This window comes from Puntigrus tetrazona, unplaced genomic scaffold (assembly GCF_018831695.1).
Source record: "Puntigrus tetrazona isolate hp1 unplaced genomic scaffold, ASM1883169v1 S000000672, whole genome shotgun sequence".
Taxonomy (NCBI): Eukaryota; Metazoa; Chordata; class Actinopteri; order Cypriniformes; family Cyprinidae; genus Puntigrus; species Puntigrus tetrazona.
The window spans coordinates 91,166-115,499 of NW_025048291.1; the positions used below are offsets into that span (position 1 = coordinate 91,166).

General features: G+C 39.8%; 1 protein-coding gene across 1 annotated transcript; it reads left to right on the forward strand.

Annotated features, from left to right (window-relative positions):
- Positions 1–717: 717 nt before the first annotated feature.
- On the forward strand, positions 718–24,334 carry LOC122334897 (kinesin-like protein KIF6; the record flags this gene model as incomplete). Its single annotated transcript, XM_043232781.1, has 4 exons — positions 718–777; positions 1,155–1,261; positions 16,607–16,681; positions 24,238–24,334. Coding segments are annotated over exons 1-4 (339 nt in total), but the record flags the coding sequence as incomplete, so codon positions are not given.

Consider the following 24,334-nt stretch of genomic DNA (forward strand, 5'->3'; position numbering starts at 1 on the left):
GAGCAGGCACGATGTGTGGCAATCGCTCCGCAATTGCGGCAGCATTTTTCTACGAGTGCCGGAACTGTCTGTTTTGATTGTCGAAAATGTCGCGGCATTGGCGATACTCGGGGCTCGAAGTGTCGGCATTTTATGTGGCCGTTTTTAATTTTTTATTATTTAAAATGGATAAATATTATTTTATTTACTGATGGCATGGTCTATTCAAAGTTGAAAGAGATATTTTTTGGCCTTGATGGTCTGTGAAGAAAAGATTTAGGTTACAATTAAAATGAATAAAGTTAAAGATATAGAATCTTGATATTTTTTTCAGTTTTTGTTTTATTATTTTCTTAAACCTGTTCTGGTTTCAGTATTTAATTGTGATATATGAGGATGGTTAATACAGTAGTTTACTGTATCTTAAAGATAATAAAAACATAAATAAATAAATTAAAAAAAAATTGGTCTGGCCCTCGACAATGTTCTTTTTTTAATTTTGGCCCTCTGTGAATTTGAGTTTGACACCCCTGCTTTAAATGCTAAAACAGCTTGCCATATTAGTAAGCGTTGACTGGCCTGAAACTGCTGGCCTGAAACGGCTATGACGTGTGGTCTTGCGGTTATGCAGGGCTTGGTTAACTTCGCTAGTCGCTTAGCAACCTGTACACAAAGTAGTAGGAAACGTGTAAAGATAATCGGGTGCTTTGTATGGAAAATCACATATATCATAGAATAATGGTAAAGCAAACAATTCAAGTCTTTGCCTGTGTAAAACCGACGAAGAAACCCACCGCGGTAAGTGTTCTGCGTTTATATACTTCATTACTTCGAATACACAGTACATGTTATGTTTTCTTAATTATCTAAAGAGTTAATGCGATTTAAATGCACGTGTTTTCTAAGGGGGTTGCAGTCTAATGTGTAAAAATAATCTGTTCTAACGCTTATGACTATAACCTAAGTCTAAAGATAAACACAACATTAAAGATCTCAGATTATTAGCATTGTTTAATTTGTTTACATTATTATCATGTCTGTCATTTTCTTTGCAATGTTGATAGTGAGACTTGCATTCATCAATTAAATATTAATCATAAAAGAAGGTGATATACTTTTACATTTTGCAATAGCAATATTATATGTGCTAATGCTTCACACATCCCTTTATACAGGAGTACTATGTGCACTGTGAGGAGCAGGATGGTAGTTTGGAGTTTGTGGTTCCCAGAGACTTGGCAGATGGTGTTATCAACAATAAGAGGGAAAACTACAAATTCAGGTGATGTGGGAAAAAGGAGAGAAATGTGTTTAGTGCAAACGGGGATAAGATGTACACCAGTTCAGTGGTTAAATATACTGCTGAATCTTTAATGTTGTGAGCATATTTTTTTCTCCTTGAGGTCGTGGACATCTTTTCAGATACATTGCCAACTCTCACACATTCAGCTTTACTGTTTCAGCACAACACTACGGGATTTTTTTAATTTAAATTTTAAAATAAAATATTATTTGTTAATAGCAAACAGATTACAAAAGAGTTTTTTTTAATCTGTTAAGCCTTGTCCCATGCTATGCATGTCGGTTGTTTAACATTAACTAACATTAACAGTAACTAATATGCTATATGCCCTGTTATGTAGAAATAAGTTAGCATTAAGCATCCAAGTTACTTGTTTTGCAGTATTGCAGTAAAGATTTCACACTCATAAGTTGGCAGCTCTGCAGTTACATCATGTGTGTATAAACATTTTCACTAATATTCTGTGTGATAAATGTAGAATTTTTTGCCGTGCAGCGATTTTCTTTTGTATGTAACAGAGAAGGAGGCAACTTAAATCAATGAAAATATTTGCAAGTTTACTCACACACACTGTACGTAATTTACATTGTCATTTGCACAATATGACATAGCTGCGCTTAAAATTGAACTGGAATTTAAGTGCTGGGCATCCGACCAGAGGAGAGTCTGGTTTCTCCCAAGGTCAATTTTTCTTCATTCTCTCAGGGATTGGTTTTTGGTTCATTGCCCATGTCGCCTCTGGCTTGCTTAGTTGAGGACACTTTATTTCTAGCGATTATTGCCGATTTGATTACAGAGACTGTCTCTGCATTTAATAATAAAATAAAAGTGTTTAATCTTGTCATTATACCTCATACATATACTATCACTTTATTCTCTTATTTGATACTTTCCAGAGCTTTGATACAATTCAAATTGTTAAAAGCGCTATATAAATAAAAGTGATTTATAGACACACTTTATTTCCTGTTTATCAGTAAGGTGAAAACAAGAGCAGTTACAAATCTAAATATACTTGATTTAATTAAACAAAAAAAGTACCTGTTCCAAACTCACACTTCTTGCGTGCCGCTCTTCCAACCAAGCCAGGGCTGGCTAAATGAACCGCACCTTGGTGCAGCATGGAGTAATGTAATGGATTGGGCTTTGTATGAGTACACCCTAAGTTTCTGTTATGGCTGTCCCACTTCTCTAACCTGAACATAGAAAATAACTGGGATGAAGTGAAGAGAAGAAGCACCAGCAATGAGAAAAGTAGTTTGTGAAACCATATACAGTAAGCAACAAATGTTTCTGAGTCAATTGAACTCATTTTATGATTGATAAACTTGACATATTTGACAGAACTGAATCAACACTGAGCTGTCTTTAACTGAACAATTATATTTTGCAGTTACACTATGTGGAAAAAGGGATATATTCTAGTTTTACTAAATGCAAATAATGCTAAATTCTGTTTAAACTAAAATAGCAGCATAGATATGTTCACTTTTGAACTCTAGTACATTATAAAACAGTATGCAATAACATATTGAGTGTAAACTATCATATACATTTTCTTAGATGAATATTCTAATTCACTGAAACAAAACCTACATCTAAGCACGTGTCTTATTAAATACTTAGGGATTTTCTTTCCTTTTTAAAATTATTATTTTTTTATTGAATTTTTTTAATGTATTTAATCAGGACAGTGCACATTAAATAATACAGTCAATATGTAAAATGCACCACATTTAGCAAATGCTGGCTAATTTTCATCCATGGTCCCTTTTGGCAGATTGATGTTTGATGAAAGATTGATGAAAAAAAAAAAAAAAAAAAAATATATATATATATATATATATATATATATATATATATACAGATACTAATATTAACAGAATTATAGACTACCATATTCAAAACACCCTAAAAATGATCTGACGTTTAATGGGTCATTAACCATGTTTTCAGCTGGGAGTCTCATGTGTTGCTCTAAAAGCAAAAGATAATTGACCAGAGGTAGTTCTTCTTAATTGCATATTACAATCACCTCTAATGCCAGCATGTGTATGTTGTTTACTTGTTTGAGCCCAGGTTGTCATGCAATATTTATTATGTGGAATGATCATCGAATTCATGAATATAATGGCTACATCAGTGGTCAAACTATTTCTTATAAATCTAAAGTTTGCTAAATTTGATTTTGCTACGTTTACCAATTTCTTCACATTTTTTAAAGAAAGTTGAGAATCCAACACGCAACATTATTTGCATACATTTGACACATTACATCTGGAGGACATACATTAGGTGAATAATTTACATAAATACTAAACAATAATGGGTCTAAAATAGAACTTTGCACACCTCCAATATTATAATCCAAAAAATCTGTCACATTAATGACCCGTACACGCTGTTTCCTATTTTCTTAATTTAGCGATTTGAACCATTTAACCGCCTCAGTCAAAAAAATTTAATTTAATAACTAAAAAAAAAATCTCATGATTTACAGTTTCAAATGCTTTCTTAAAATCCAGGAATACGGCACCAACTACTCCTTTATTTATCAAAGATTTCGTTTTTTTTTTACATGAAGCAATTTGATGTTTCTGTAGAATATTTTGTTCTAAAACCAAATTGCATAGGATGAAAGGAAAAGGCACTATTATCGAGATACGTAATTATTTGCTCTGCTACTTGTTTTTATGCAACTTTTGACATAACTGGGGAATATGTCTATAATTACTCATTTTTGTATAGCTTCCAGATTTATGAACAGCAGTAATTGTGTTTTTAAATAATTATTTTTATTTTTTAATTATTTAAATTCTTTAATTATTTTGTGTTTTTAAATAATAATCTAATCCATGTTTATTTTTAGCTGTACGTGAACTTATTATTCTATCAACTTCTCTAATTGACACCTTCTTAAGAGTATACTTGGACAGGACACATTCCATCAATGCTCTGCATGGGATATCTAGACAAATAGGCTTAGTAAGAAAATTTTCTATCATAGTATGATTCTATAGTTCTATAATTCTCACTAATATAGAAATATAGTCACTTTTTCTTTTAAATTTCACAGATTTTCCAATATCAATTTAGTGTTTCCTTTTCCCTGCTCTATTATTGAAATATAATATATATTCTAGCTTCATTTATTACTTTAAATAAATATATTGAAGTTTAATCTGTGTTTTAGACGATGGTTATACTTGTAGGTTCTTTTACAAGCTGCTTCAAATCAAAATTACTAGTTATGTTTTGCAGTTAAGAAGCTTATATAATTTATCATAAAATAATTTTTTGCTATCATTTTTATCCCTATAATTATAAATGACATTTGTGGTGAAAGAGAAAAATCTAAAATTATTATATGTGGGGTTTTTAGGTCCAATTATTAGCACCTCTGGTTTTTCAGAATTTAGCATTAGGAAGTTCCCTATCAAAAGCTACCCTCGATGCTGCGCTGAATGCGCTAATGAGAACGTCTTTTGTTCGACTGGTTGTTGAAGCATGTGTGTCAAACACGCCAAAGTTTGGCTTATATAACCTCGGTCAGGTGACGTCACCTGATCATGAACACCTGGAGGTTATAAATAGATGTGACGAAACATCCTCAGGTCTTTTGTCTTCAAGGACCGCATTGTGTGTGAGTGTGTGTGAGGAGGAAGAGAAAAAAAAAAAAAATATATATATATATATATATATATATATATATATATATATATATATATATATATATATATATATATATATATATATATATATATATATATAAAAGAAAAAAAATAATAATGGCTCTCTCGAGGACGATCATCATACATTTTGTTTGAGTGCTTGGGAGAAGAGCACGCGATCCTCTAACAACCCCAACAAAACGAAGTGTCAAAATTAGTGCCCCTTTCAGAGAAGCTGGCAGCGTGGAAGCTTCTGCCAAATATCTCCCATGGGTCCAAAAGACCATAGAAAGAGGCTACAGGATTAAGTTCGCATATCGTCCTCCGCGTTTCAACGGCGTGATTTTCACTTCAGTGAAACTGGAACGGGCGCATTTGTTGATACAGGAGTTGCAAACTCTGCTGGACAAAGGGGCCATAGAACGTGTTCCTCTACCAGACAGACAGTCAGGCTATTACAGCCGGTATTTTCTCGTTCCCAAGAAAGATGGGGGCTGCGTCCGATTTTAGATGTTCGAGGATTGAGCCATCACCTCAGAACATACAAGTTCAAGATGTTAACAATATAAATGATTGTTTCTCAAATCCAACCGGGCGATTGGTTAGTGACAATCGATCTAAAGGACGCATATTTTCACATAGAAATAATGCCACAACACAGGAAGTTCCTGAGGTTAGCTTTGGCGAAGCTTACCAGTATCGGGTTCTTCCTTTCGGCCTAGCATTGTCACCCCGCACATACACAAAATGCATGGATGCAGCTCTGGCTCCTTTACGACTCCAGGGCATCTGCATTCTAAATTACATAGACGACTGGCTGATTCTGGCTCAGTCTCAAGATCTTGCGCTTCGACATCAGGATGTCGTCCTAGCTCATCTCGGATCGTTGGGGTTGAGACTCAACGCCAAGAAAAGCGTTCTCTCCCTGTTCAGAGGACAACATATTTGGGGGTCGTATGGGATTCGACCACGATGCAGGCACAGCTGTCTCCTGCACGCCTCGAATCCATTCTGAACACCCTAAAGAGCATCAAGCTAGGCCAGAAAGTCACTCTTCATCACTTTCAGAGAGTTCTAGGTCTCATGGCAGCTGCTTCCACAGTGATACCTTTGGGCCTCCTGCACATGAGATTGTTTCAGTTGTGGCTCAGAGCCAGGGATTTCATCCAAGGGCCAATCCCCAGAGGCAAATAAGGGTTACGCGCGTCGAGGGCTTCGTACCCCATCTATGTGGTTCAGACCCGGTTTCTGACTTTGGGTCCCACTCTAGGTCCGTGTTGTCGTCTGCAAGATGCTAACGACAGACGCATCCCCTCACGGGTTGGGGCGCGGTCTTAGATGGCCGTCCAGCCCAAGGGATCTGGAGAGGTCATCTTCTCGAATGGCACATCAATTGCCTCGAAATGAAGGCTGTATTTCTGGCCCTGAAATACTTCCTCCAGCAGTTGAGAGGCTACCATGTCCTAGTGCGGGTGGACAACACGGCAGTAGTCTCTTACATAAATCGCCAGGGCGGACTGCGGTCGCGTCGCTTGAACGAGCTAGCGCAGCAGGTTCTGCTTTGGGCACAGGACAAGTTCCTGTCCATCTGGGTGATTTATATTCCCGGTCACATGAAAGGGAGCAGACTTGCTGTCCAGATAAGCTGTGACACATGGGAATGGAAACTCCACCCCAAGTAGTCAGTCAAATCTGGGAAAGGTTTCTGAGCGGAGGTGGACCTCTTTGCTTCACAGGAGACAGCACAATGTCCCCTCTACTTCTCTCTGACTCATCCAGCTCCCCTGGGTCTGGACGCGATGGCCCATGTGTGGCCCAGAATGCGTCTTTATGCATTTCCTCCGATTGCTCTGCTCCCTGGAGTCCTAGCCAAGGTCCGTCAACAGGGGTCTCGCCTCTTACTCATAGCGCCCCGTTGGCCAACGAGAATATGGTTCTCAGATCTAATATCTCTCCTCGACGGCTCGCCGTGGGCGATTCCAGTGAGGAGGGACCTTCTCTCTCAGGCACAGGGGACAATATTTCATCCCCGTCCCGAGCTCTGGAATCTTCACGTCTGGCCCCTGAGAGGGACCAACTAAGTGATGCTGGCCTTTCAGCCAAAGTAATAGAGACTATTCTTAGCGCTAGGGCTCCCTCCACTAGAAGAACATATGCCATGAAATGGCGCATCTTCGAAAGTTGGTGTACAACACACCATGTAGACCCAGTTCACTGCCAGATTGTTTCAGTGCTAGAGTTTCTGCAAGAGAAAATGTCCTCAGGCACACGTCCTAATACTCTCAGAACTTACGTGGCCGCCATTTCGGCTTGCCATGCTCTGATTGAAGGGGCTTCCGTGGGAAACACCCTCTAGTTGTTCGCTTCATTCGAGGAGCTAAGAGGTTGAGGCCGCCCACTAGGGCGACAGTTCCTTCATGGGATCTAGCTTGAGGGCTTGGTGGACACCCTTTCGAACCACTAGAGTCAGCGCCTGTCAGGTTTCTAACCCTAAAGATGGTTTTTCTAACAGCTATTACTTCTCTGAAGAGAATTGGGATTTGCAGGCTCTGTCAGTCTCGCCATCCTGCCTAGATTTTGCCCCTGGGCTGGTAAAAGCTATTTTGCATCCTCACCCTAGTTATCTTCCGAAAGTTCCATTCTCGACTGTAAATCCGGTCATCCTTGAAGCCTTCTGCCCTCCGCCATTCATGACACGGAAGCAGGAGAAATTTCACTTACTGTGTCCAGTACGTGCTCTCCAGATCTACGTCCACCGCACTAGCCAGTGGCGTAAGTCAGAGCAGCTTTTAGTATGCTATGGTGGCGCAGCAACCGGCGGCTGCCACTAGACAGACTATGTCACACTGGGTGAGAGATGCTGTTGCCCTAGCCTATGAGACGCGTGGTCAAACTTCGCCTCTAGGAGTTAGAGCTCATTCAACCAGAGGGGTTGCATCGTCGATGGCTTTAGCAAGAGGCGCGCCTTTGCAGTAAGTCTGTGATGCGGCAGGTTGGTCCTCTCCGCACACATTTGTTAGATTTTATAGTTTGGATGTCCATGCTACTCCGGGCTCGCATGTCCTTGAGTCGACATCCCAGAGTAATGTCTGAGACCTCTTCAGTGTTGCGCGCACACACACTACACAACGCTGGGGGTCCAGACACTCCTAGTGCGGCGGCGTTGGTATTTTCGTTCCCATTAGTGCATTCAGCGCAGCATCGAGAGTAGCTTTTGGTAGGGAACGTCTCGGGTTACTTGACTGTAACCCTGTTCCCTGAAAAAGCGGGAACGAGATGCTGCGCTTCAATGCCGCACTGTGGGCGTGACTGGATGTCCTTTCAGACAAGAATTTGACCTGAGGTTGTTTCGCGTCTATTTATAACCTCCAGGTGTTCGTGATCAGGTGACGTCACCTGACCGAGGTTATATAAGCCAAACTTTGGCGTGTTTGACACACATGCTTCAACAATCGGTCGAACAAAGACATTCTCATTAGCGCATTTAGCGCAGCATCTCGTTCCCGCTTTTTCAGGGAACAGGGTTACAGTCAAGTAACCCGAGACGTTACTCATCATCCAGCTTTTTATATCGACTATGCATTCTGTTAGATTCTCAATTTGGTGTGTATCACCAGGCTGCGCTGAAATATAGAGCTGAGTATCATCAGCATAGCAGTGAAAGCTAACACCATGACTCCTGATAATATCTCCCAGAGGTAACATGTACAGGTTGAAAAGTAACAGTCCTAGCACTGAGCCTTGAGGAACTCCATATTTCACTTGTGATTGATATGATACATCCTCATTTAATGCTACAAACTGATAGCGGTCAGATACATATGATTTAAACCATGCTAAGGTGCTTCCTCTAATGCCAACATAGTTTTCTAGTGTATCCAAGAGAATGTTGTGATTGATAGTATCGAATGCTGCGCTAAGATCTAATAGCACTAATAACGAGATAAATCCACGATCCGATGATAAAAGCAGGTCATTGGTAACTCTAATGAGAGCAGTCTCAGTACTATGGTATGGTCTAAAACCTGATTGAAATCCTCACAGACACCATTTTTTTCTAAAAAGGAATATAGTTGTGAGTTGTGAGGATACTACCTTTTCTAGTATCTTTGACAGAAATGGGAGATTTCTTACTGTCCTCAATTAAAGTTTGGATGCGTGTCTCTAATTCTAAAACCTTCTCTGTCAGCCTAGCAATTTCCCTGCATTTATCACACGTAAATCCCTGATCGCTACAGAGAAAGATAAGCTATACATGTGACAGACGGTGCAAGTGACGATGCAGGAGAAGCCATTTACTCACCGTAAGGATTCACTTACCATTCTTGTTTTGACGAGCTTGTGAAAGCGGAGCTAACGAGCACGAGAAACAAATGAACAGGAGCGGAAAAAGCCCACAATAGGCGTGAAAACGCGGGTGAGTCACGAAAATGAATCGGCTAACAGTACTAACTCACCGCCGAGTTTTAGATTAAAGCGAGTCTAATTTTAACAACAGTTAAACAGCAGTCTAATTAGTTAGATTAATTTGATAGTATCAACGGTATGTACACAGTTAAATTATATTTGATCGCTAGAGAAGAGGTGATAGTTTGAAAAGCTGAAGCTACACGCAGCTACAAACAAACCAACCTCTCAGCAGATAGGAGCAATCGAGACTCTGTCATTCCGATTGTCCCAGGGCCTAAGAAGTCTATGGTTTCCTGCCTCAATGACTATCATCCCGTCGCACTATGTCCGAATGCTGTTCATTGACTTCAGTTCAGCCCTCAACACCATCATCCCTCAGCAACTCAGAAGCTGAGCCTGCTGGACCCGAACACCTCTCTCTGTAACTGGATCCTGGACTTTTTGACAGGCAGACTTTAGTCAGTCCAGATTGGGAACAGCATCTCCAGCACCACCACACTAACCACTGGAGCTCCTCAGGGCTGTGTGCTCAGTCTACTGCTGTTCACTTTGCTGACTCACAAATGTGCAGCAATGCACAGCTCCAATCACATAATCAAGTTGATGACACGACCGTGGTGGGTCTCATCAGCAAGAACGACGAGTCAGCATACAGAGATGAGGTGCAGCAGCTTACAACTTGGTGTAGAGCCAACAATATATCTCTGAACATTGACAAGACCAAGGAGATGATTGTTGACTTTAAGCAAGCAAAGAGTGACCATTCTCCGCTGTCTATCGACGGGTCCAGGATGGATTAGTCAAGAGCACAAAATTCCTTGGTGTTCATCTGGCGGATAACTTCACCTGGTCACTCAACACCATCTCCATCACCAAGAAAGCCCAGCAGCACCTCTACTTCCTGAGGAGGCTGAGGAAAGCTCATCTCCCTCCACCCATCCTGACTATAGTGACGAGCGTCCCGAGGATCCATCAGCGTTGCCCTGGGAACAAACCTGGAACACCTGCACCAGCCACTCATTGACGGATTCACCGCACCTAAGGATCTGCCGCCCGAAGGCGATTTTGATATTCTAGGTATTATCAAGTGGCCAGAGTTTTGAGAACGCAGTGGACGTGCAGGACTATAAGGTGATAAGAGCTTGCTCAAGTATTGAGGAGCTAAACCATTCAGGGCTTTATAGGTAATTAAGATTTTAAAATCTATCTGATGTTTGATAGGAGCTAGTGCAGTGTTGACAGAACCGGGCTAATATGGTCATACTTCCTACTTCTAGTAAGGACTCTAGCTGCTGCGTTTTGGACTAGCTGAAGTTTGTTTATCAAGCGTGCAGAACAACCACCCAATAAAGCATTACAATAAAAATCTAACCTCGAGGTCATAAACGCATTAATTAATATTTCTGCATTAGATGTTGCAAGCATAGGTCGTAATTTAGATTAGATTTTTAAGATGGAAAAACACAGTTTTACAGATGCTGGAAACATGGTTGTCGAAGGAAAGCTTGCTGTCAAACAGCAAACCTAGGTTCCTAATTGATGATGAAGAATTAACAGAGCAGCCATCAAGTGTTAGACTGTGTTCTTACTTATCATACAGTTACTTATCATACAGTTGTTTATATCAATTATGCATTTGTTAGATTCTCAATTTGGTGTGTATCACCAGGCTGCGTTGAAATATAGAGCTGAGTATCATCAGCATAGCAGTGAAAGATAACACCATGTCTCCTGATAATACCTCCCAGAGGTAAGATGTATAGGTTGAAAAGTAACGGTCCTTGCACTGAGCCTTGAGGAACTCCATATTTCACTTGTGAATGATATGATACCACCTCATTTAGTGCTACAAACTGATAGCGGTCAGATAGATATGATTTGATCCATGCTAATGCGCTACTTCTAATGCCAACATAAGGAACCTAGGTGTGCTGTTTGACAGCAATCTTTCTTTCGCCAACCATGTTTCCAGCATCTGTAAAACTGTGTTTTTCCATCTTAAAAATATATCTAAATTACGACCTATGCTTTCAACCTCTAATGCAGAAATATTAATTCATGCGTTTATGACCTCGAGGTTAGATTATTGCTTTATTGGGTGGTTTTTCTGCATGCTTGATAAACAAATTTCAGCTGGTCCAAATTGCAGCAGCTATAGTCCTTATTAGAACAAGGAAGTATGATCATATTAGCCCGGTTCTGTCAACACTGCACTGACTCCCTATTAAACATCGGATAGATTTTAAAATCTTATTAATTACCTATATAGCCCTAAATGGTTTAGCTCCTCAATACTTGAGCAAGCTCTTATCACATTATAGTCCTGCACATCCGCTGCATTCTCAAAACTCTGGCCATTTGATAATACCTAGAATATCAAAATCGACTGCTGGGCAGCAGATCCTTTTCCTATCTAGCACCTAAACTCTGGAACAATCTCCCTAACTCTGTTCGGGAAGCAGACACACTCTGCCAGTTTAAATCTAGATTAAAGACAAATCTTTTTAATTTAGCCCACACATAACACACCAACACACTTTTATTATTCAAATCTGTTAAAGGATTTTTAGGCTGCATTACTTAGATCCGCTGTAACCGGGAACACTACTCCTAAAACACAATGTACTTGTGACATTGTAAAAAGAATGGCATCTATGCTAATATTAGTCTTGTTTCTTTCTTAATCTGTTTCGCAGTTTGTATCCAGACTAGATGGTGGATCAGCACACAGAGATTATGTTCATCAGAGACCAGAACACCTAGATGCGCTCTGTGGACTGATCACCAGATCCTGATTCACACACACACATTAAGTCATTTACACTATCTGACACAGCTGTGTTTAAAACTGAAGTGCTGGGCATCCGGTCAGAGGAGAACTGGCCCCAACTGAGTCTGGTTTCTCCCAAGGTTTTTTTTTTTTTCTCCATTCTGTATGGATGGGGTTTTGGTTCCTTGCTGCTGTCGCCACTAGCTTGTTTTGTTGGGGACACTTAACTTCTAGTGATTATCGTCAAATTGAATACAGAGACCGTCTCTGCATTTAATAACACACTCGTCATTATACATCCCTGTCATTGTATTCTTCTGCTTTATACTGTTCAGTGCTTTGATGCAACCTGTGTTGTTAAAAGCGCTATATAAATAAAAATGATTGATTGATTGATTAATTGATTATGTGTTGAGAATTAACTGCCTCCTGTGACGTGAGGCAGCTAACACACGGATCGCTTTAGCCAGTCTGTTTGCTTCCTGACCTGGGCACTAGTTGGTCAAGTTGGAGCTCTAAGACTATATGCCATATTTCTAGATAGAAGAGTGACACCACCCCAGGAGGGATGAAGACCATCTCTTTTCAACAGGTCAGGTCTGCCCCAGAAACTCCAAATCCAATTGTCTAAAAAATCTATTTTGTTCTGCATGACATCCAGCCATTGAGACCCAGCAGTCTGCTGTAAATCTCATCACCCTGGTTAGCAGGGAGATCATATTACCTTGTCCGACATCGTACTTGCAAATTCACACACCTCTTTAATATTATTTTTAGTGAAGTAGAATATCATTAGCGCCGACATGAATAACAATCTTACGGAATTAATTAGCATTGGCCAGCACTTTTAAATTTGACAACATGTCAAATGCTCTGGCTCCCGGTAAACATTGGACTATGGTGGCTGCTGTCTCTATTTTCACATTCTGTACAATAGAATTGCCAATTACTAGAGCACTTTGATCAGGTTTCTCAGTGGTTGCGTCACTGAGTGGGGAGAACCTGATCAGTTTGATGTTCTGATTAGAACGGAAGAGCGGTGTTTTGACCCGCGACTAATGCCCCTCACGGTCACCCAATTGCCCTGCTGCACATGCTTTAAAGCCAGAACTGAACAACATACATGATTCACTGTGCTAGTCGCATCCAAAGCAGTATCTACAGGCCTCGTATTACTGTCCTCAATTAACATTTGGATGCTTGTCTCTAATTCTAAAACCTTCTCTGTCAGCCTAGCTATTTCCCTGCATTTATCACACGTGAATACCTGATCACTGACAGAGAAAGATAAACTATACATGTGGCAAGCAGTGCAAGTCACGATGGAAGGAGAAGCCATTTACTCAACGTAAGTGATGGAACATTCACTTACCACTCTTGTTTGAAGAGCTTGTGAAAATGGTGCGAATGAGCGCAAGGCACAAATGAAAAGGAGCGGAAAAGAAGCCAATAATAGGTGCATAAACACGGGTGGGAATGAAAGTGATAAGCTGATTGGCTATCGAGTACTAACGCACACTAAATTTCTAGAAGTTCTAGAAAAGTGGAGGCATTGGCTGGAGGGTGCTGCACATCTCTTTGTGGTATGGACGAATCATAATGATATACCAATATACCATAACCTCTACTTCCTGAGGAGGCTGAGGAAAGCCCATCTCCCTCTACCCATCCTGACCCATGTTTTATAGAGGGACCATTGAGAACATCCTGTGCAGCTGCATCACTGCCTGGTTTGGGAATTGTACTGTATTGGATTGCAAGACCCTTCAGTGGATATTGAGGACAGCTGAAAAGGTCATTGGTGTCTCTTTGCCCTCTATCATGGACATTTACACCACATGCTGCGTCCGAAAAGCCCACAAGATAGCACATGACCCCACACACCCTTCAAACACATTATTCACCCCCTGCCATCTGGAAAGAGGTACTGGTGCATTCGAGCCCTCTCAACCAGACTGCTGAACAGTTTCTTCCCACAAGCCATCAAATTCCTCAATCCCACATGAATGGACTTTCTGTTCCATAGGCATTCTTTGCACTTCATATTTATAGTTGTTTGTATTTTGTGTTCTTGCACTGATTTTGTCTTTGCACTGTTTGTACTAGTTTGCTTATTACTTTATATAGCTAAGGCACTGTCTTAGCTCAGTATGTGATTTTTTTATCTTGTATAGTGTTGTGACTTTATGTAGCACCAGTTTCTGGAGAAAGGTTTCTGTACTGCACAGCTATATGTAGTTGAAATGACAATAAAAGCCACTTGACTTGAGTTGAGATGCGAAGAGACTGAACCCAAGACAGGCTCAATGGGCTTTATTCTTAACTCATTTCACCTTCACTATCTCCTATTGTCCTGGACATAAGAATGTTAACGCTGATGTCTCACATTGATACTTAAACTGAAAGTCTAGAGAATCCAGAAAACATCCTTCCTGAAGAACTCTTTGTTAGCCCCATTCAGTGGGTTTCCCCTCCAGTCGCCTTTGAGCCAGCTCTTGAGAATCCACCGGGCTGCCTCCCAGATCGACAATTTGTACTCTGGTCACAGCGCACCACTCTCATCCATACTACTCACACCTTCTTGGTCACTGGCCACCCAGGGTCAACACTTTCTTGTTGGTACAAGACCGCTTCTGCTGGCCAAGGATTGCGCCATGTTGAAAATCCTGCAACACTTACTAATTGGTAAACTGTGTCCCCTGGCCATGCCGAATTGCCCCTGCTCACACCTAGGAGTAGATTTCATCACAGCCCTGCCACTCTCTGAAGGTAATGCTTTTATCCTTAATTCTGACGTTTATTATCTCTCATAGGTTTACCCACTGCCCTGGAAACAGCTGCTATTTAAACAAGTGTTCGGTTGTACAGACTCCTGGAGACATTGTGTCGGACCAAGGACCCCAATTCATATCCATACTATGCAATGCCTTCTTCTCTCTCCTAGGTGTGACCAGCAGCCTCTCCTCTGGATATTATCCCTAATCTAACAGACAGAAGGAGAAGAAAATCCTGGAGGTGGGGAAATTCCTCTGTAACTTCTACCATGGTCACCAGAACTCTTGGAACCAGTTCTTCCAGAACTGAGTACTTCCAGAACTCCCATTAACAACCTAGGACTGGTCTCACTCCCTTTCAGTGTGTACTCGGTTTCCGCCTCCCCTGTTCCTGTGGTCTGATGAACCGTCCGATGTCCTGGCGGTCAACTAAAATGTCTTCCTGTTTGTCGTAGCTAATGAGTGTAAATTAGAAAGTTATACACATATACCAAGTTTGGTGACTGTAGCTAAAACTAACCCCCCACTTTAGAGCAGCTCTTCCACACCCGTTTATAAGCTTTTTACAGTGTGTAACTATGAAAAATACTGAGATTTGTGTTGAGTTTCATGAAATGTTAAGCATGTTATCTGCCTCAAAAATGCAGCAAAGCAAATGTTAAAGTTTAACAAGTTGCCATGGCAACAGCTTTTACATTATCATTATCCGTTTGGCAGTTTTACATTGGCTGTGTTTTGACATTATTCTGATGAAGTTTGAATCAAATTGAATAAAAACTAAATGTTGCACACTTCCTGCTGCCAGTTGGTGGTGCTACAGGTTTGACTCCTAATAGTCGCATCTATGTGATCTGCATCATACAACAAACAAACCAATTAAGTTTGAGAAAAATCTGATAATGTATGTGAATGTTATTAGACACTTCCAGTTTAAAATTTTTCACCATAGTTTCATTGGGCAAACAGTTTAAATATCAAAAATCCCTTTCCCAGTTTAGCAACCCCAATGTCTTGAGATCTTGGCTATGGTTTGGAAGGCATTTAGAGGAGCATAACTTATTCCACAGCATGCGCTTTTTAAACAACCCTGAATAGCACACTTCCTATCAGGTGGAGCCAAAAAGTTAGAGGCTTGCAGGTGTTTAGGACAATGAGATCTATATGTGTACCAAGCTTCATATGAATATGTGCAAGCATGTGCGAGCTATACAGCCAGTTTTAAAAATCTTACTCACTTGAGTTTTCAGTTTTTTTCTATTGTTGTTCTGCATGATGTAGTTAAGGGTGGAATATGTGTAGTTCCTGAAGCATGTGCCTGCTCTTGTTAAGCTTTCCAAAAGAACCAGCGTTACATGAATAGTGGATGTCTTTTGTTTTTCCAGGGCAGCAATGGAGTTTTTCTATGAACATTTTATAAACAAGGCATGGTTTCTACGCTGGGTTTTCACTGTTTGATACTGAAAGACAGAGTCCCACGCCTCCAGGGACACTGCTGTTTTTGAATCGTAAAGCTGTATCTTTCTTTTATAAATATGATAAAACTAAAGACTTTTTGGAGATATAAAGGATACAGCACTACTCTATAAATACTCAAGATTAACATGAGATTGTGCGTATTATGCCAACTTTAAGCATTCAAATATATGGCCAAATTTTAATATAAAAAAAAAAATTCCACTAAGCTAATTTTTCACTACAGGTTTCAGAGGGTTTTTGACCAAACAGCCAATCAAGAGGAAATCTTTCAGGCCATTGCAAAACCTGTTGCTGACAAGTAAGTTAATTTTCTTTTCTCTGTAAAGTGCTGCTTGAAAGGCATGATTGTGCAAGCATACAGTCTAGAAATACATGTCTTTACAAACTGAAAAAACTATAGATATGTGTACTATTAGAAAGTATTCTGGTTGACAGAAGTCATGAAACATGCTGTAGTTAATGCTGTGGTTCAGTACAATAACTAGTTCTTAACCATGTTCTGGGAACTTCCCAACACTGCACATTTTGGACACCTGCATTTATCCACATACAGTAAAAAAACCCAAAAAACCTTGGACCTCAGAAAAATGCTATGCTCTTAAAAATACAGCTTTACCATATTTACATGTACATGTAGTCATTTACAAGACACTTTCATCCAATGCAACTAAAAATGAGGACAATGGAAGCCATCAAATTCAACAAAATTGAAGAACAAAATAAACTTTACTTAGTTTTAGAAACTCCAAACAGCTCTTTGTCCGCTATGTGAAAAACCAAAAACTCTTTTTTTCCTTCAGGGAAAGAGGGTTACACAAATGAGTTGTCATTTTGTTTGTTTTTTCTTACCTAATGTAAACCTTTTAATTTATAGAGTTAAATAATAATATTAATTAATTTTGCATTTAAATTTATAGGCTGCTCAGAAAGACACCCACTCCCTTGGCCCCCTTCAGAATTTCAATTTGATAATGAAATCTAATCAATCTCTCAAATTAAACTAACTGAATAGCCCTGGGATAGAGAGTGAACAACCAGTGCTTTGTTCATTTTCAAAACAACAACTGAGATGAGGTCCTTAAACAAAGCACCAAATCCAGAAAGCAAATTTTCAAATATGAGTCACCATACTTGGCCACACATTTCTTCACTCAAAAGATTAATATAGTGCCCTCTATTGGCTAACATGGGCACAACATTTAGTTGTGACAGAAACAATTTGAATTATTTAAACAATCATTCAAATTTGTATATTCATTATGGTTGGCACCAAGCCAGCAGAGGGAGCCCTTACCTCCGGATGATCAGTGTTCCCTCCCTCTGCTGCTACTTCCTGTTGTGGGACTATAAATACTGATTGTTGTTCCTAGTTAGCCTAGCCTTGTGTTTCCCGAGTCTTAGATTCTTTGGTTTTGACCCTGCCTGTCTTTTGATACTTTGATTGTTTTCTGCCTGACCCGACCTCTGCCTGTTTTTGGATTCTGTTTTTGCCTTGCCTTTTTTACTCCTGTTTGCTGTGTTTCGACGTCTGCCTGCTTTGACCATGCCTTTGTTCAATAAAAGCCTGCGTATGGATCCGCACACCTCAGACCCCTCAATTATGACAGAATACAACCTCACACCAGGATCCAGCAGCTTTTCAATTCGATGTTAAATCACTAGAAGTTAAGTGTCCCAACCAAGCAAGCCAGAGGCGACAGCAGCAAGGAAACAAAACCCCATGCATACAGAATGGAGAAAAAAACCTTGGGAGAAACCAGACTCTGTTGGGGTCAGTTCTCCTCTGACCGGACGCCCAGCACTTAACTTCCAGTTCAATTTTAAACGCAGCTGTGTCAGATAGTGTAAATTACTTAATGTGTGTGTGTGCATCAGGATCTGGTGATCTGTCCACATGGGCGCATCTAGGTTTTCTGGTCTCTGATGAACATAATCTCTGTGTGCTGATCCACCATCTAGTCTGGATACAAACTGTGAAAACAGATTGAGAAAGAGACAGGACTAATATTAGCGTAGATGCCATTCTTTTCTGATGTCACAAGTACATCGTATTTTAGGAGTAGTGTTCCCAGTTCCAGCAAATCTAAGTAATGCTGCCTAAAAATCCTTTAACGGATTTGAATAATAAAAGTGTGTTGGTGTGTAATGTGTAGGCCAAGTTAAAAGATGTGTCTTTAATCTAGATTTAAACTGGCAGAGTGTGTCTGCTTCCCGAATAGAGTTAGGGAGACTGTTCCAGAGTTTAGGTGCTTTAGGAAAATGATGCTGCAGTTTAGGTTAGGTGCTAGTTAGGAAAATGATCTGCCGCCCGCAGTTGATTTTGATATTCTAGGTATTATCAAATTGCCAGAGTTTTGAGAACATGAGCGGACGTGCTGGACTATAATGTGATAAGAGCTCGCTCAAGTATAGAGGAGCTAAACCATTCAGGGCTTTATAGGTAATTAATAAGATTTTAAAATCTGTCCGATGTGTGATAGGAGCCAGTGCAGTATTGACAGAACCGGGCTAATATGATCATACTTCCTAGTTCTAGTAAGGACTCTGGCTGCTGCGTTTTGGACTAGCTGAAGTTTGTTTATCAAGCGTGCAGAACAACCACCCAATAAAGCATTACAATAATCTAACCTCAAGGTCATAAACACGTGAATTAATATTTCTACATTAGAGGTTGAAAGCATAGGTGGTAATTTAGATGTATTTTTAAGATGGAAAAATGCAGTTTTAAAGATGCTAGAAACATGATTTTCGAAGGAAAGATTGCTGTCAAGCAGCACAGCTAGGTTCTTAACTGATGATGAAGAATTAACAGAGCAGCCATCAAGTGTTAGACTGTGTTCTAGATTATTATATGTGGGTTTTTTAGGTCCAATTATTAGCATTAGGAAGTTACTCATCATCCAGTTTTTATATCGACTATGCATTCTGTTAGATTCTCAATTTGGTGTTCAGGCTGCGCTGAAATATAGAGCTGAGTATCATCAGCATAGCAGTGAAAGCTCACACCATGACTCCTGATAATATCTCCCAGAGGTAACATGTATAGGTTGAAAAGTAACGGTGCTAGCACTGAGCCTTGAGGAACTCCATATTTCACTTTTGAGCGATATGATACCTCCTCATTTAGTGCTACAAACTGATAGCGGTCAGATAGATATGATTTAAACCATGCTAAGGCACTTCCTCTAATGCCATAATAGTTTTCTAGTCTATCCAAGAGAATGTTGTGATCGATAGTATCGAATGCTGCGCTAAGATCTAATAGCACTAATAACGAGATAAAACCACGATCCGATGATAAAAGCAGGTCATTAGTAACTCTAATGAGAGCAGTCTCAGTACTATGGTACGGTCTAAAACCTGATTGGAAATTCTCACAGACACCATTTTTTTCTAAAAGGAATACAGTTGTGAGGATACTACCTTTTCTAGTATCTTTGTCAGAGATAAGATCAAGTCTTTGGGATCAAGATGTGGTTTCTTAATAAGAGGCTTAACTACAGCCAGTTTGAAGGTTTTGGGAACATGTCCTAATGACAATGATGAATTAATAATGTTCAAAATAGGATCTATGACTTCTGGAAGCAAATCTTTTAATAGTTTAGATGGAATAGGGTCTAACATACATGTTGCTGGTTTAGATGATTTAACAAGTTTGTACAAGTCTTCTCCTATAGTGGAGAAAGAGTGTAATTTTTCCTCAGGGGATCTAAAGCTCACTATCTGATGTGAAACTGTAGTTGACGGCTGCATAGTTACAATTTTATCTCTGATGGTATCAATCTTAGAAGTAAAGAAATTCATGAGCTATACTCTTGGGGAATATTAGCACCTGTTGACGTTTTATTTTTTGTTAATTTAGTTACTGTACTGAATAAATACCGGGGGTTGTGTTTGTTTTCTCCTAAAAGGGATGAAAAATAATCAGATCTTGCAATTTGTAATGCTTTTCTGTATGACAGGATACTCTCCGTCAGGCAATACGGAATACTTCTAATTTAGTTTTCTCCACCTGCGCCCATTTTCCGGGCTGCTCTCTTTAGAGGTGCGTGTGTTGTCATTATACCATGGAGTCAGATTGTTTTCTTTTAGCTTTTTAAAGTGGAAAGGAGCAACTGTATTTAAAGAGCTAGAAAAAAAGAGAGTGCATAGTTTCTGTTATATCATCAAGTTTTTGCGTCGTATTGGATGTGCTAAGGAATTGAGATAAGTCAGGAACATTACTTAGAAAGCTTTCTTTTGTGGTGGAAGTGATGGTTCTACCATACTTGTAATAAGGTGCAGAGTTTACAGGTTTAACTATACAGAGTTCACACAAGACTAGATAGTGATCTGAAATGTCATCACTTTGCTGCAGAACTTCAACCATTTTAACATCCATTCCATGTGACAGTATTAGATCTAGAGTATGATTTCGACAATGAGTAGGTCCAGAGACGTGTTGTCTAACCCCAACGGAGTTCAGAATGTCTAAGAAAGCTGATCCTAATCGTCTTTTTCATTATCAACATGGATATTAAAATTACCAACAATTAGGACTTTATCTGCGGCCAGTACTAACTCAATTAGAAAATCAGCAAATTCTTTAATGAAATCTGTGCTGTGCCCTGGTGGCCTATATACAGTAGCCAGTACAAACATGACAGAAGATTTATCACTAGCACATGATTCTGTAGATAATGTTATATGCAGCACCAAAACTTCAAATGAGTTATACTTAAAGCCTGCCCTCTGAGAAGTACTAAGAATGTTGTTATAAATTGTAGCAACACCTCCCCTTTACCTTTTAAACGTGGCTCATTTTTATAGCAATAATTTTGGGGGTAGATTCATTTAGAGTAATATATTCATCTGGTTTTACCAGGTTTCTGTCAAACAAAGCAAATCTAGGTTCTTATCTTTGATCAAATCATATATATATAAAGTGCTTTTGTGGAAAGTGATCTAATATTCAGCAAGCCAAGTTTTATCGTTTGCTTATTTGAATTATAAGTAGTTTTAATTTGTTGGATATTAATTAAATTATTGCTTTTGATTTGGTTTGGACGTTCTCTGCATATTCTAATTCGGGGAACAGACACAGTCTCTATAGTGTGATATCTAGGTGAAAGAGTCTTTATGTGCTGAGAATTAACTGCCTTCTGTGTTACGTGAGGCAGCTAGCAGATGGTCGGTTTAGCTGGTCTGTTTGCTTCCTGACCTGTGCACTAGTTTGTCATGTTGGAGCTATAAGACTATATGCCATATTTCTAGATAGAAGAGCAGCACCACCCCAGGAGGATGAAGCCCATTTCTTTTTAACAGGTCAGGTCTGCCCCAGAAACTCATCCAATTGTCTATAAAGCCTATGTTGTTTTGCGGGCACCACTTAGACATCCAGCCATTGAGACCCAGCAGTCTGCTGTAAATCTCATTACCCCGGTAAGCAGGGAGGGGACCAGAGCATATTACATTGTCTGACATCGTGCTTGCAAATTCACACACCTCTTTAATATTATTTTTAGTGATCTCCGACTGGCGAAGTCGAATATCATTAGCGCCGGCGTGAATAACAATCTTACGAAATTTACGTTTAGCATTAGCCAGCATTAGCATTAGCCACACTTAAATTGAAGCTGAAACGAACAAGATTAGATTAGATTAGATTAGATTCAACTTTATTGTCATTACACAAGTACAAAGTAATGAAATGCAGTTTAGGTCTAACCAGGAGTGCAATAAGCAGCAAGTGCAGGATACAGGTACAATATAAATTACACAAATAAAGTGCACATATAGGTAATATGTACAGAAGATAAATATGTGATAAACAATTTACAGGTGTTTATGTACAAACAGGATATACGGGATATGTGTATACAAATTTACAAGAGTATGTACAAAGGATATGTACATACATTTACAATATGTTTATGTACAGTGGAGTGCGATGAATGTTAAACAGTGCATTGTATATTTTTTTATTTTTATTTTATTTTAATGGGGTGGGGATGGGGGTGGAGTCGGGCAGAAGTCAGTGGGGGTAGAATTCAGTAGTGAGATAGCTCTGGTAAAAAGCTGTTCCTCAGTCTACTTGTTCTAGTCTGGGGAATCTGAATCGCCTGCCGGATGGCAGGAGGGAAAACAGTTTGTGGGCAGGGTGAGAGGAGTCCTTAAGAATACTGCATGCTCGACGCAAACAGTGTCTCTTCTGGATCTCCTCAATGGATGGAAGTGGAGTTCCTGTGATGCGCTGGGCAATTTTCACCACCCGCTGCAGTACGCTCAGCAACAGAGCAGCTCCCATACCAGACTGTGACACAGTTCGTTAGGATGCTCTCTATTGTACAGCGATAGAAGTTCACCAGGATGGCTGAGGACAGCTGGTTCTTCTTAAGTTTCCTCAGGAAGAAAAGACGCTGGTGAGCCTTCTTGACCAGGCTGGAGGTGTTGGTGGTCCAGGACAGATCTTCTGAGATGTGGGTTCCCAGGAACTTGATGCATGGTACTGGCTCAACAGCAATCAGGAGTTTGAACAATGTACATGATTCACTGTACTAGTCGCATCCAAAGCAGTGTCTACAGCCCTCGCATTCTTACTGTCCTCAATTAAAGTTTGGATGCTTGTCTATAATTCTAAAACCTTCTCTGTCAGCCTAGCTATTTCCCTGCATTTATCACTCGTGAATCCCTGATCGCTAACAGAGAAGGATAAGCTATACATGTGGCAGACGGTGCAAGTGGCGATGCAGGAGAAGCCATTTACTCACCGTGAGATTCACTTACCACTCTTGTTTTGATGAGCTTGTGAAAACGGAGCGAACGCAGCGTGAGAGAACAAATGAACAGGAGTGGAAAAAGCCAACAATAGGCGCGAAACGCGGGTGGGGCGAAAGTGAATCGGCTAACGAGTACTAACTCACCGCCGAGTTTTAGAATAAAGCGAATGAACTAACAGCAATCTAATTAGTTAGATTAATTTGATAGTATCAACGGTAGACAGTTAAATTATATTTGATCGCGAGAGAAGAGGTGATAAATTGAAGAGCGAAGCTACACGCAGCTACAAACAAACCAACCAACCTTCCAGCAGACAGGAGCAATCGAGCAGGAGGAATCCAAGATCAGGATGTTTGAGATCACACTAGACCTCAGACTCCATTTCCCTTAACACCCTGTACCTGAGACTAATTACCTGCACAGGTGTTCCCCATCAGCTCTCCTATTTAAGCAGTGTTTACAAACTCACTCATTCACGAAGTCTTGTTTTGCACTGCTACAAATCTGAGCATTTATTATCCCCTGTTGTCATCCTGAGTACTGATCTTGGACTGTTTCTCATATTTTTAGAGGTTTTTTTTTTTCTAATGTAAACTAATGAGACCTTTTGTAAAGTGATATCTGCCTTTAGAATTTAGTATTGTAGTTAATTGTTCAGGTATTTTTGTTTTTAAGAAAAAAAAGTTTAAAACTTTTATGCTGTTTCATGACACTATGTTTCAATATTGTTATAATACCATACACCTTGAATATAAATAACTTAAAAGCATTAGCAATTAATCACAACATGAGCACATACCAGCATATACACAGAGGTTTTTCACTTAAGCACGGAACGCATTACCAAATTGACGGTTGGTCATCAGGCAGTTTTTTTGGCTGACTGAATTTTCTCAGTGTGTTTCTCACTGTCGAGAAAAGCACAGAATGGACGTGCTACTTGGCTGTTCTAACTTCTAATTGCAAAATTATAATTGATTTAATCTATTAAGTAATTATTTATCAATTATTGTGACTTTATATAGCAGTACTAAATCATAGTGACACACGACACAAATGGCATTGGATTATTGTTAACCTTGCACCATTTAATAGTGTGCTGGCAGGTTATAATGGGACTATTTTTGCCTATGGACAAACTGGAAGTGGAAAGACCTTTACAATAACTGGAGGTGCAGAGCACTACACTGAC